This window comes from Taudactylus pleione, unplaced genomic scaffold (genome assembly GCF_031769625.1).
Source record: "Taudactylus pleione unplaced genomic scaffold, aTauple2 ptg000018l, whole genome shotgun sequence".
NCBI lineage: Eukaryota > Metazoa > Chordata > Amphibia > Anura > Myobatrachidae > Taudactylus > Taudactylus pleione.
This window is the reverse complement of record NW_028284420.1, coordinates 7,053,824-7,068,361: the sequence shown is the minus strand read 5'-3', so window position 1 is coordinate 7,068,361 and position 14,538 is coordinate 7,053,824. Positions and strand designations below refer to the sequence as shown.

General features: G+C 47.3%; 1 protein-coding gene across 1 annotated transcript in view; it reads right to left on the bottom strand.

The window, feature by feature from the left end:
- The window catches only part of KAT2A (lysine acetyltransferase 2A), an 85,832-nt gene that overhangs the window by 31,832 nt on the left and 39,462 nt on the right, over positions 1-14,538 (bottom strand). The window contains exons 6-12 of the mRNA XM_088442467.1: positions 9,827-10,018; positions 9,492-9,598; positions 8,301-8,411; positions 8,018-8,154; positions 7,578-7,786; positions 5,285-5,411; positions 4,983-5,093 (exon numbers count right to left, since the gene is read on the bottom strand). Of these exons, the coding sequence (XP_088298593.1) occupies positions 4,983-5,093; positions 5,285-5,411; positions 7,578-7,786; positions 8,018-8,154; positions 8,301-8,411; positions 9,492-9,598; positions 9,827-10,018 (994 nt within the window). The remainder of the gene's footprint in view (positions 1-4,982; positions 5,094-5,284; positions 5,412-7,577; positions 7,787-8,017; positions 8,155-8,300; positions 8,412-9,491; positions 9,599-9,826; positions 10,019-14,538) is intronic.

Below are 14,538 nucleotides of genomic sequence, written 5' to 3'. Positions count from 1 at the left end.
CTATCGTCTGGGAATTTAGAGATTGAGGCAGCCCGTTCCACTTGGACAGGATCAGGTGCTACAGAGGTCTGGAGTGAAACTGGGCATATTCCACCATGTCGAACACCGACACCATGGAGCCCAGTAACCTCATCGCCGAGTGTAGAGACACCCGGCGGCTGTGCAGACAACTGCGCACCCTCGACTGTAAAGCAGAGATCTTTTCCTCCGTCACGAAGATCCTTTGCTGTCCCGAGTCTAATAAGGCTCCGAGGTGCAGAATCCGGCGAGACGGGATTAGAGTGGACTTCTGCCAGTTGATTAACCAGCTGTGCCGTTGCAGCAGCGCAATGGTCAGGTCCAAGTGGCGTAGAAGGAGCTCTGGAGATCCTGCCACTAATAACAGGTCATCCAAGTACGGCAACATGCGGACTCCCTGCAGCCGCAGAGAAGCCGCCATGACCACCATCACCTAGGTGAACACACGCGGTGCTGTCGCCAGACCAAAAGGTAACGCCCGAAACTGAAAGTGGTCGCTGCGAATTGCAAACCTGAGGAACTGTTGATGGCGCAAAAGAATAGGGACACGCAGGTAAGCGTCCTGTATGTCCAATGACACCATGTAGTCCCCAGGTTCCAGCGCCAGAATGAGGGACCGTAGGGTCTCCATCCGAAACTTCGGCACCCGCAAAGACTTGTTGAGAGCTTTGAGGTTGAGAATCGGACGATATGACCCATTGGGTTTCTGCACCAAAAAAAGAATTGAATAGAAACCCTAGCCCCTCTGGTAGAATGGAACAGGCACTATAACTCCAGCCTGGAGCATAGTGTGCAAGACCTTCCGCAGCTCCGTGGCCTTGTTCCGGTCTGATGGTAGACCCGTGGTGAAGAATCGAGCCGGGGGTCTGTGCCGGAAAGAGAGGGCGTACCCGTGGGAGACCACCTCGAGAACCCAAGTGTCTGTCGTGGTGACCGACCAACACCTGGCGAACTGCAGCAGGCGGCCTCCCACTTTGGGATCCCCCAACGGGAGGCCGCAGGCTTGTCATCAGGCTTAGGGGCCGGACGTCTGGTACTCCATGCCTGCTTCCGGGGCTTGGCCGATTTTTTGGGACCAGCCTGTCGGGGAAAAGACTGTTGTTTGGGCCTGCCCTGGGCCCTATAAGACCGAAAGGACGATGGTCCTGAACCAGAAGGAGCCGCGGCCGACGGGAGACATGCCGATTTGGCTGTCGCCAGCGTGGCCACAATCTTCTCCAGATCTGGACCGAAGAGAACTTCTCCGTTAAAGGGCAACGCCTCCAAACCCTTTTTGGAGTCAGCGTCCGCCTTCCAGGATCGCAACCACAAGGTGCGACGAGCAGCCACCGCTGCTGAAGAAATTCGAGACACCAGTGTACTAATGTCTAAGGCCGCCTCGTTGATATATGTGGCCGAATCACGGAGATTACCAATCAACTCCGTTTGTTCAGCCGGACAGTCGGAATCAAAGGACGCCTCCAATGAATCCGCCCAGCGCTCCATCGCTCTGGCAACCCAGCAAATGGCCATAGCCGGCCGCGCTGCCCCCCCCCGCCGCGAGAGAATAAGCGGACTTCAGGCAGATCTCCACCTTGCGGTCCGTAGCATCCTTAAGGGAGGACATGGATGGCATCGGCAATGTGGCACTACGGACAAGACGTGTCACATGAGAATCCACCTGTGGAGGGGATTCCCACTTAGCAAAATAATTATCCGCGAACGGATAGGCCACCGCCAGGCGCCTCTGCGGCTGGTATCGCTTGCCAGGCTGTTTCCACGCCTCCTCTAAATGGTCCATTAACTGACCCGAAAGAGGAAAGACTGTGGCGTCACCCTTCACATCCTTAAAAAAGACATACTTGGATTTAGCAGCCGGGGGAACTTCGTCCTCAATCACCAAGGCTGTGCGGACTGCCCGAATAAGTATGGAGAGGTTCCTGATCGTAAGGATCCAGAATCTCCCCATCATCAGACATCCCTTCGTCATCCTCATAAGGAGCCGACAGACGCCACCGGCCGTTTATGTGGCCGCATCACAGTCTCCCCCTGCAACACATCCGACAAGTGCTGTACAGAACTCGTCAGGGAGTTAACCCACGCCGGCTCCTGAGAAACCGGGAGAGGGGAAATAGGGAGACTGCGGGGTACCACCAATTGTCTTGGGAAACCCTGCATGGGTGACGACACCACTGACTGCTGGGACAAACCCATCTGTGTAAACGCGGGCTGCAGAGCTAACTGGCCCACTAAGGTTGAAAGCGCCTGAGCGAAACAAGCCCAGGACGGCTCCTGTACCGGTGCTGTAACCGTAAGAGTCCGCGCCATTGACAAACTGCCAGCAGAGGCCCTCCGCGCTACCCTCCCCCTCCGCTACAGGTACTTTACACGTCGTACACTGTAGCCGGAGAGGAAAATCACTTTCAGACATGATGGTACTAAATATGTGACCCCTCTCACCAATTGTATTTTAAAGAGGTGAGAGACCACCCTGCAGCACCGCACCGAAGGGCTTAGCAGAAAGAACAGGGACAGTAATAAAGCTGACAGTCAGAATAGAAGATACAGGCAGCAGTGCTAGCACAGTCACATACAATGCAAAGAAAATCAATTCCTGCACTAACCAGCGCTGATCACTCAACTACGCAGACACAGGGTCTGGTAGGACACAGCGCTGCATACACAGACCTGACCACAGCGGAGGAGAGGTATGCGGGGGGACCCAGACCAAGATGCTCCCTTCCAGGCTTCCAGCAGCGTTCACCATGCGTTCAAGGAAGATGGCCGCCGAGGAGCAGAGAGGAGGCTGGCCTGGGGGAGGAGCACTGCCACAGGGCCAGTCGGCAGAGTGCAGAGCGGGCTGTGTGCAGCGGGGGAGGCGCCGGCTGTGCGGCAGGGAAGGTGCGTCCCCCTGGCATGCATTTAACCCCCGGGACGCCGCAGCGCTACCACTCTGCTGCGGTCCGCTGTCCCAGGGGGGTAGTGGAAGCGCAGGTTCTTACCTGGCTCCACGCTGCAGCCAGTCCCCAGGGAGCCCCCTGCCTGGGGACTCTGGACCATGTAACAGCGGGGACCCACCGCGGGACCCTGCTGCTTAGCTTGCTGTCCCCCTTGAATCCGGCCATGGTCCGGAACATCTGGGGTCACCGCTAGCTGTGACCCCAGATGCTCACCAGCATCCCCGGATCGGTACCGGCGTTCTGGTACCGGCGGGGGTGTAGGGAAGACAGCATGGATGTCAGGACTGACTGTCCATGCTGTACATCCAGATGTGCAGCCACAGCTGCATACAGGAAAGCTTCAGGGGCTCTTCTTAGCCCCCACTCCAACAGGTGCACCCGACTCCGGCCAGGCACCAAACTAAACTGGGGTGCCTTGGCTCGGGGGCGGGGTATAGGAGGGGGACCCTAGTGCATCCTGGGAGGCTGAAAGCTTAACTCTATGGTGCCCGATGGCTGACGTCACACCTATACCCCAAGGTATCCTGTGGATACCCTATGGACCCTGAAGTAGAAAAAAGTTATTAGCAGAAAAATAAACTGGAAGAATGCAGGTTACACAGTTATAACTTGCACACAGAACATTCAATGCAATGAAACCAATGTGCAGAAATGCTCAACAATCCAAACCCAACAGGGGAGGAAGGAGCTGTATGTACAGTATAACCTGATCAGTTAAGAGTGAATTATACAGGAAGACATTGAGCCCGTGCTTCTCTCTGGTGAGGTGTTGTGGCAGGCAATGTGGTAAATGGCTGCTCAGTGTCTCTTTGAGGGAGGAGAAAGCCCTGCGGCGGGAAGCCTGCAGGAGTAAGAGCACCAAAAGGTGTGGGGAGGGGCTAACAGGGAAAGCCTGCATACCCCCTTCTGGCATGTACCCCAGGGTAATGAGTGCCATTAATGTAGTGCCTTGCTGCCAATAACCTGCCCTGGTAGTCTAGTGGGGATGAGGAGACAACCTGAGTCCCCACTGCCGATACCGCCGTTGGTCTCACTCATCGGCAGTGACAACCACCATGCGTGAGGCTCCCTGTTAACATGGAGTCGCCTTACGTGCTCCCCAATGAGACCGGACTGTGGCTCTGGTGTGCGCTGTGTAGGCCAGCTGCAGTCACTGACCCATTCTCCAGACCTGCGGCCACCGATGCTGGGGATTGTTGGAGCGGCAGTGAAGGCGTCCTATAGAACGCTGACTCGCTGCCTGCTCAATAAAATCAAAGAAACTACATTAAGGCTGCCCAAAAGCAGCCCCTGTAAAACAATGCCCGCTTCTTGCAGCCACCAAACAAAAACTGGTCCGAGGATGGGGTGGGGTATAGGGGAGAGGGAGCCTGGGCTGCTGGGAGAAGAAACTTTACTGTGTGGTGCGCAGACTCCAGCTCATCCACCTAAACCCAGTGTAAAAGGTGTCCCATAAGAATGAAAAGAAATCCACATACCATTTAATTATATATTAGTCTACAGGATTAAAAAAAAATCAGTAAAGATGTAGAACAGAAATGGCAGCATCATGCTGGAATCCTGAATAGCTTATCATATATATTTAAACAAAAATCACAGTAGGTATGAGATTTATACCACTGCATATATCTTGCAAGAAAACCACTGTTTGAAACCTATTGATTAAAATCTTATTGTATAAAGCCAGCAGGGCATCTGCTTGAACACTGTAACAAACAGGATCTGTTCAGGCTGTCAGTAGAAGACCAGCGCTATTATAATAAAGCAGCATGAATAAAGGAAGTCGGATTCATAGCTGAGAGGTTTTGATTACTTTACAGCAACAAAGAAACAGTTTTAAAATACTGATATACATATGTGTATTCTAAAATTCAAAAAGACAGCAAGGGTTTATTGTTTTTGTGTATAAGGAAAAAAAACAGTAAAGTCGGTTTAGCTTACAGCAAATGAAAGCCTACAATTTTTCAGCTCGACTGCCTACGACTCACACGATGCGCAGTAACAAGGTAGAACATAGGTACTCACCTGCTTCTTAAAGTATCCAATGGCATATTCGTCTGCATATGTCAGGAAGTACAGGATATTGTGCTTAATGTGGTATTCCTTTAAATGATTCATCAAGTGTGTGCCATATCCCTAAAAATGAAACTTAATCAACACATCACCGAACAAAAATAAACTCAGAATTAACCCTTGTATGTCTCTTCCAAAGGCTATAACCTTTCCAAAAACATTTCTCTTAAACTTAAATATCTTCTGGAGAATAAAAATAAAAAATGGCATACAAGTATTTGTGGTAACAAAGAACCTTAAAAGTTTACACAGACCTTGACTTGCTCATTTGAAGTCACTGCGCAGAATACGATCTCTGTAAAGCCTTGAGTGGGGAACATTCTGAAGCATATACCCCCAATAACACGGCCATCTTTAATGAGAGCCAGAGTTTTGTGTTTCCTGTATAAAAAAAAAAACAAAAAAAAAAAACACCCTCTTAAAAATGAACCTCACCATTGAGAATACATTAACTCTCTGACTTCTTCCATGAATATGTTACACACACACTCCTGCGTAAGGACACAGTTGGTATGAGCTCTGCTACAAGCTCAGAAGTAGCCATGCTCTGGAACACTGGAACTTGGGTTGTAGATGGGACTGCAGAAGGTGGCACTTAACTAAACTTGTAGCTTTAACCCTAAGCTCCTCCCCTCTGCAACCCCATCACGCCAGTACAAATTCAAAAGTGCCTGGTAAGGAGAAGCAGTAACCCAGTGAAACGCAACATGACAGAGTGAGGGAGGGAACGCAGTGTCCCACAGCATGAATCAGAGTAAAGGGGAGTATCCAAAAATCTTCTTTTCTCTTTCTTCAATGTTGGCAGACACTGGACCATGGGACGTTCAACAGTCACCCCCAGGGGAGGGAACGCTCAAGGCTTCCTGACCGAAGAACTATACACCCAAATTGGGAGTCACTGGAAAAACATGAAACCTGTAAAACCGAGCGAACGTGTGGACAGAGGACCAGGTAGCTGAGCAGTAGACCTGTTCAGCCAAAGCCCCGTGGCGCGCCACCTAGGAGGTCGCCACCGTACGAGTGGAATGAGCCGACACCCTGGTAGGTGCCGGTCGTCCCGCATCAGAATAGACCCGATAGATGGTCCGCTTCGTAGCTGGCCAGCCAAGTTTTTAAGAGTCGTAAAGAACCAGTAGGGAATCTGTACGACGGAGGGCAGCGAGTAGCTCCACAGTGCATGGACGACGTCCAACAGAGCCAGGCAAGGCCCCCAACTCTGAAACCCGCCAAGCTGAAGCAAAGGCCAAAAGGAAAAACAAATTTCCACGTGACGAATTTAAGGCTCAGATACAAAGGCTCAAAGGGAGCCTGCTTAAGAGCTGAGAGGACAAAGTGAAGATCCCATTAGAAAATAAAAGAAAAAAATTAACTAACTACAAAGGCAGCCCTCCCAAATTGTGTCTAACTCCCAAGTGACTTATTCTACACTGGCATGATGGGGTTGCAGAGAAGAAAAGCTTAGGGTTAAAGCTACAGGTTTAGTTAAGTGCCAGCTCCTTGCGGTCCCATCTACAACCCATGGTCCAGTGTCCCCGAGCATTGAAGAAAGAGAAAGTACAGAAATAGAAACATTTCTTTAAAAATGTCTGCACTAGGCAGCCCAGTGACAGAGTGCTCAATTCCTTGGTCACTTAGGGGTCAATCCGATTAACCGTGAAGAGGACAGAGTTGCCATTGTAACTGCGTAGAAACGCTGGCAAAGGAACTCATGCTCTCATCTCAAGCTGGATTCGCACATTTTCTGTATGCTGCGAAAAAAATCATAAAGTCCAGAGTTACCATACGTGCGGCATATGGCCGCACACACTCAAGGCTAATTGGATTGGCCCCTTAGTTTAAAAGTAATGAAATGTTTCAGATGGGCTATACAGTAAGTAAACATTATATATAAAAATAGTAAATATTTTCAGTTTTTAAATTTTACAGAAAAAAAAACAAAAAAAAACCCATTGTAAAATAATAAAAAAAACAACAACAATATTTAGAAAGTATTTAATGCAGAGGGTGGAGAATGGAGTTTCAGGACCATGATCATCATGAACCTGGTGGAGGCAGGAATATTGATGATTACGGTAAAATAAATTGAACAAAAAAAAAAATAATGGAGAACATGTATGATTAAAATATTTTTTATATTAATTAATATTATAATATGTAATATTAAGTACTCTATATATTTTTTATTTAATCTTTAACGGTATCCTTTGAACTTGTTTTCTGGTACTAGTCTCCTCAGCAACAAAATGTAGTCTTTTTTCCTACCACTGAGTTTTAGCAAGGGAGAAGGGGTTCTTTACCGTTCCTCACTTTATGGCAGCGCAAACATCTGAGTGAGAACAGTTTATAGCTCTTTGCACAGACAGATCTATAATACTGCAGCAAGCATAACCATAATAAGTTTTGTAATATTTGCTTTTAGACCAATAGCAGCCCACTTTACACACTGCCACGGAGTTGGAAAATGGCTTTAATACATTTTTTTAAAACATGGAATAGTACATTACAACTAAATAAACAAATATGATAAAAGTCAGAAATTGGACATACGGATCAAACACGAGCCGGGTGATGTATTCTTTGGGCATTCTAGGAAGTTGATGGGAGAACACATTCTGTAACCCAACAAGCCACATGAGGATCTTCTTGTTAGACTTCTGAGACAGAGAGTTTCCAATCACATGAAACTCGATGATTCCTCTTCGCTCTTCTAGGCGAGCAGTTTCATCTCGGGCAGCATTAGCAGATAATAAGCTGGTCTGTGACAGGATGAAGAGGCAGAAACAAGAGAGCACTTCCATTGTGAATGCATCCAACAATGATAGAGAAGTGTACACAAATTTTAAAAGTTAACATAATGAATGTTTAAAATTTTAAATAAAAAAAACAAATCTGTAAAAAAACAAAAAAAAAATAAAAATGCACAAGATAACATAGCCAAGAGAATGTGTAAGAACAGCATTTAAATCAGTGATCAGCATTATCCTTACATCTGGGCCCAGCATGGCAGCAGGGTCTGTAATAGTTAGCATGACCTCATTAACCAGCTCCATGGGTATATCGCCCATCACACGAATTCTTTTAGCATCCTCCAGGGTCATACTATCCGAGAGTTTCCTTTTTTCTCCTGTGTAAAATAAACAAACATAGTAATGCAGCAGTAGAACACGTCTGCAATAAATATGAAAATGTAATCCCTGTACACAGCATAAACACTATAAATATTAACATATAAATGGTTAAGGTGCCGATAATTTGTAGCAAATAAATTACCTGGCATGGGTTCAGAAATCCCAGCGTCCCCATTGGATGTTAAGGATGAGCTGTTGTTTAGGTTGCTGCTGAAGAGTGGCGTACTGGGGGTGGTGATAGTATTCACTGCAGCTAGCAATATGACAGAGATGTCAGCAATCCCAAAAATTATTTAAACATTATTAAAACTCCTATATACTTCAGTTTAAAACGGAAAGATCACTTAAAACACAGAGTTATGGTGCAAAGTAAAAGTAAGTTGAACCAGTCTTATGGAAACTGACACTGCTCCTCAATATTATATGTTCATTCAAACTTATTAGGAATTGAAAATGTCCCTTTCACTATCCAAACAGTAAGAGTGCGATGAAATACAGCTGATGAGGTCTCACTGTTCTATGGTCATCTTACCTTAATTAAAAAGAAAAGGTTACATAGTAAAAAGCCCACCTTGACAGAATATGCCCAAAATTGTTGTAGTCCCATGTAGTAAAGGGGGATATCCACCTAGCGATTTAACCAAGCGTTTGCACGATGACGTCGTTATCGTGTAATCGCTTGCAAATCGCTCATGCACCAGGCATATTTTGTTCGGAAGCGACCAGCAATGCGCATGCCAGAGTGAACGTTCAGTCTAGGTACATCACTAGATATACAAACAAGAGCACGACTCTCGTAATCATGCTCTCGTTTGTATATCTATTAGTGTATACCCACCTTACATGAGAAAACAGGCTTTATATAGCTAAATGATAAACACTGGCATATTAAAAACAGAAGTGCAGGCTTGACATGTTTATCTGAAGCATAAATCAGCTGAAGGGCAAGACCTCACCAGCTGTATTATACACTACTTTTGTCATTTGTATATGAAAGGAAAGTCCCCATAAGACTGGTTCCTCATAAATCACACAGATTTTTTCAGTTCCCCAACATCAGCTCTTACGCATCAACAAAGCACAGTGATACACAATGGTGTGTATAAGCGCATAACGCCTTAATGGTTTAATGCCTTGAACCCTTAAATTATTTCTTGAAGCTACTGTTGGGAACGGTTAGTGATAAAAGCCAGTTTCATATGTAGAGCTTTATTGTTTTGTAAAAATATGATCCGTCATACTGATATTTTTTTCAATCTTGGCTTGCAGTAGATAAAAAAAAAAAAAAAAATGAACTGATTTAAACACATTATTCAACCGGTTTATAATCTACCTGGACGAGACACTAGTGGAGGACCTTCTGTGTTAGGGACTGTAAAATCAGCTTCCCAGATGGGAGAGGTTTCACCATAGATCTCTTCTTCTAACATAGAAAGAAACCTACACAAAAAAATATATATTTACAGTGGAGCCTACATCTGGGTTTCCAAATGTTTTTCTTCTACTCTTGTATTCGCATGTTAAAGTTTACCAGTCTGACCCCTATGTTTGTACCAGGAAGGTGAACAGAATGAAAGCTGGTAATACATAACATAAATGACAGGTACATAATGCAAGTCCAGCGTGTGGCCTACAGTGGATCTAGACTGATCAATTACATATACTCACTTGGGAAAGTGCGTGAGAATAAGTGTCCTCTTCTCTGGAACCAATTTATCCTTTTCCACCCTGAACTTTTCCAGCAGTTGTCTGCGTGTTACAGTGAAGATAGAGCGGAGTAGGCTCCTGCCAAACACATGTGTGGTTTCATATCGGGGTAGGCTGTCACAGCTCTGAGGGACATGGCAATAACACAACCATCTGCAACAAGGAACCAGTTATTGGTCTTCTCTGAATAGTTCAAAAGCCTGAAATTACTGGATTTTTGTCTTACCTGGTTAAATCCTGTTCTCTGAATCCATGGTGGACACTGGGGACTGTGGGTTATAGTGGAGCGCTGAGGCTGGGCATCAAATCAAAAATCAAAAGCTGTAGTACAGGCTCCACCTCCTCTATAGCCCGTCTGAACTCTGGAGCTCAGTTTGACTTAACAAGCCCCAAGGATAGAAAACCGGCACATACTCATAAAACCAGGTGCACCATGACACTGGCAGAGAGCGGCAGAAATAACAACCCCCTTAGCCAGCCGGGGGTGTGAGGGTGGGCGTCCAGTGTCCACTATGGATTCAGAAAAAAGGATTTTACCAGGTAAGACAAAAATCCATTTTTTTTCTATCATGCCATGGTGGACACTGGGGACTGTGGGACGTCTGAAAGCGGTCTCTTAAGGGAGGGAATGTTCCTGCGCTGCAGAAAGGACCCTTTGCCCAAAAGCCGCATTGGCCTTGACGAAGGTGTCAAATCTATAAAATTTAATGAACGTGTTAGCTGAAGACCAAGTAGCAGCATGACAGAGCTGCTCTGCAGAGGCACCCACAGTGAGCCGCCCATGAGGATCTAGTGGAATGAGCTCTGATGGAAGGTGGAAAAGGCTTCTGAGCCGAGAGATATGCTTAACTAATATTAAAGCGTATTCAACGAGCCAAAGACTGCTTAGAGGCCGGCCAGCCACGCTTACACGCATCATATAAGACAAAAAGCGAATCCGACCGATTGAATTCTGTTGTTCAGTGAACACAAACCCGAAGAGCTCGGTCCCCGTCTAGCGACCGCATGGAGTGGAGAGTCAGAAATCGAAAGGGAGGGAACCACAATCTCCTGGTTAATATGAAACCTGGAGACAACCTTCAGCTTCAGTAGGTATGTGCGAAGTACAGCCCTGTCTGAATGGAAAATAAGAAATGGTTCCCTATAGGATAACGCGCCCAGGTCTGAGACTCAGCAGGCAGAGGCGATAGCCAGTAAGAACATAGTTTTCAAAGTAAGGTCAATGGATGATAACGGTTCAAAAGGATCGTTCCTGAGAATATTCAAAATCAGGGTAGGGTCCCAAGGTTTAACAGGAGGAACAAGGGGGAGACTGGATGTGAAGGACCCCTTGCAAAGAAGTCTGGATAGCCGGTGAGCGTGCCACCTTGCGCTAGAAAAACAGATCGTGCGGACACTTGTACCTTGAGGGACACTAAAACGAAGACCTAAGTCCAAGCCCGCCTGCAAAAAGGCCAAAAGTCTGGAAAACCAATAAGCAAAAAGGATCCAAGCGACTAGAGAAACACCACTGGAAATAAGAGTTCCAAACTCTAATAAATCTTAGCTGTAAAAGGCTTTCTAGCATGGTTTGGATAATAGACAAACAAAAAAAAACCTCAATTTTAAAATTGACCTCTCAATAGCCACTCCATCATAGCTAGGTGTGTTAGATGAGGGTAGAGGCACAGGCCCTGGGAGATTCGACCTCAGAGGCAAATGCCACGGAGGCGCTATTGACCGATTGTGAAGACCCCAGCAACGAGTGAGCATCTGGAACACTGCAGGGTGGAGGGACCACTCACCTGAGTGTACCTCCCGTCTGCTGATGAAATCTGCCTCCCAGTTCAGAACTCCCAGAATGAATACCGCGTGCAAGGAATTCTTCGCCTAACTGGACAATGGGTGTGACTTTCCTGATGGCAACGGCGCTTCTGGTGCTGCCCTGATAGTTGGTGTACACGACCGCGGTCTCGTCGGACTGGACCTTCACAGGCTTGTGCTGCAAGAGAGGCTTTGCCTGGCAGAGGGCCCGGAAAACTGCACGCAGTTCCAAAACATAAATAGGTAGCTTTGCTTCCAGAAGGGACCACCTGAATGGAGTGGTTCCTAGCGACAGCTCTCCAGCCGTGCAGGCTGGCATCTGTTGTCATGAGAACCCAGTCCTGGATTAGAAAAGTACGACCCTTGTTGTGGCGAGAGGCTTGGAGTCTCTGGGCAGTGCCATCGTGTGAGTGACGTGTAGGGGAGAACGATTCCATCTGCGTAGGAGCTCCAACTGTAGTGTTCTGGAGAGGAATTGCACATATCAACTATGTCGAAACAAGAGACCATCTTGCAGAGAACCCTCATACAAAAAGGCGAATGGATACCCTGCGCCGATTTAAAAAAACTGCTGTATGAGAGTCAGAAAGGAGATTAACTTGCTCCTGGGAAGAAAAACTCTTTTGGGCCCCTAAGTGTAACGTTCTGAGAGGGCGCCAATTGATTATCCATCCATGAGACTGTAGTAGGTCCAGGGTCAAATGGATGTGCTCAGTTAGCGTTTCCTGAGATTGAGCTAGCAGGAGAAGGTCGTCCAGATACAGAAGAATTCAAACTCCCGATAGGCGAAGATGAGCCACCATGACAGCCATGACCTTTGTGAAAACACGTGGTGTGGTCGAAAGGCCAAAAAGGTAATGCCCAAAAACTGGAAATGGTTGGACTGAACAGCGCTGATGATCTCCCCTTATCGGGTTATGAAGGTAGGCGGTCCTGAATGTCCAGGGATGCCATGAAATCTCCCGGTTGCATTGCTTTCATGATTGACCGGGGAGACTCCACCCTGGACCAGAGAACCCTGAGAAACAAGTTGAACTTCTTCAGGTTGAGAATCGGGTGGCAGGACCCATCAGGTTTCTGAAATAGATTAGAGTAAAAGTCTGTTCCCCCTGAGGGGGGGAGACGACGACTGGGACTACTACTCCAGCCGCCATAAGAGAGAAGCTGCTCTTTTGACGTCTAGGGGAAGGGTGGTTGAAAAAAATTGCACCAATAGGAGCCTTGTGAAGCTGAGGGAGCAGCCTCGGGATGCAACATCCTGAACCCAGAAATCGGATGTCGTACTCCTCCATGCATCGGTGAAGAACATGAGAAGGCCGCTCGCCCCATCAGGCTGAAGGTTTGTCTGGTGCCTTGGGAGCTTGCGGCGACCGGACCAGGACTGGCAGGGTTTGGAGCCAGAAGACTGCACTCTGGAACGTCCCCCGAAAACAGAATGGCTTCTAAGGTTTTTCTGGAATCATTATCAGCAAGCCAAGACCGGAGCCATAATGATCGCCTAGCAGATACAGCCAAAATCTTAATGCAGGAATCAAGGGTCGCCTTAGCCAAGTATGTACTGGCCTCTCCGATATTGTTGACAATAGTGAGATCGGTCCGATGAGAACCAGAACGGAAGCCCTCGTCCAAAGAATCCGCCCAGCTACCAATGGCCTTGGCAACCCAAGCCGAAGCTAAAGCTGGGCGAACGGCTGCCCCTGCATTAGCAAAAACAGACTTCAAAGACTGTTCCAATTTTCTATCCGTCAGGTCCGGAATAGGAAGAGTAGTGGACTTCACCAACCTTGCAATATGGGTGTCCACAGGAGGCGGGGCCTCCCACTTCTTGTTGTCTTCCTCCGGGAGCGGATAGAAAGAGGAGATGCACTTGGAAACCAAGAACTATTTGTTCGTGTGTGACCAGGCCGGTTCGGAGGGAGGCAGTGGTATGGGATCCAATTATGGTCTGACCGCTAAATTGGTCATGTGTGGTTACTGAGGGCTGTGGAAGCCGAGAAACCGCCAGCTGTGAAGCTAAGTCTTTAATGGCCAGGGCTCCTGTTGGTGTGCCATCTCATGGACAGACCCTCCTGGTGGTGCAGAGCAGCACTCACACAGGCCAGCATGGTTTTGCACTGCAGAGGAATCATTTTCCTTGCAAGAGGTGCATGTATAGGCATGCAACAAAGGAGCCCCCCTCTCCCTTTGGGAGGATTTGGCCGAGGATCCCTTAGCAGACATAGCTGCACTTAGAAGGGAAACACTTCAACACTGAGCAAAACAAACTAGGTTGAGTAAGGGCAAGAGCACGGAATACAGACCACAAATAAATATGTGGGCTAAGGAACTGTTGTCTGCACATTATGCCCTAAATAGTGAAGGTGATTTACTGCAGAATAAGCAGGAAAAAAAACTAAATAATCCCTACTAGGAAGTTACAGAAAAATAAAAAAAGGTAGCAGAAAGTTAAATTGCAGAAACTACAGTATAAACTCTAAGTAGGCAGATTACTTCCTTAAGGAAAGTAAGAGACAGTAAAAAAAAACAACAAACGTAGAAGAATCAATGCTCATTTCAGTGCTCACACAATGAATGAATGAGGTGGAGAAAGGAACATATGTAACCGGACAGCAGGACAGTGAGATATAGAGGAGGCACCCGACCACTCTCTGAGCAGGCAGGCTCAATATTAGTAAAATGGCCACCAGACTAACTAGTGGGAGGGGAGAGGAGCCTCTTGGCAGGAATCCCAGAACAGGGCCAGTCAAGAGGAATGAGGGTTGAGAGACCGGGACCGCTCCACCCCCTCCTGGAAACCGCTCAGGTACCTTGCTACCCAAAATGGCCACCCTGTAAGCACGTTGTCCTTGGTGGTCTAGTGGTGGCACAGA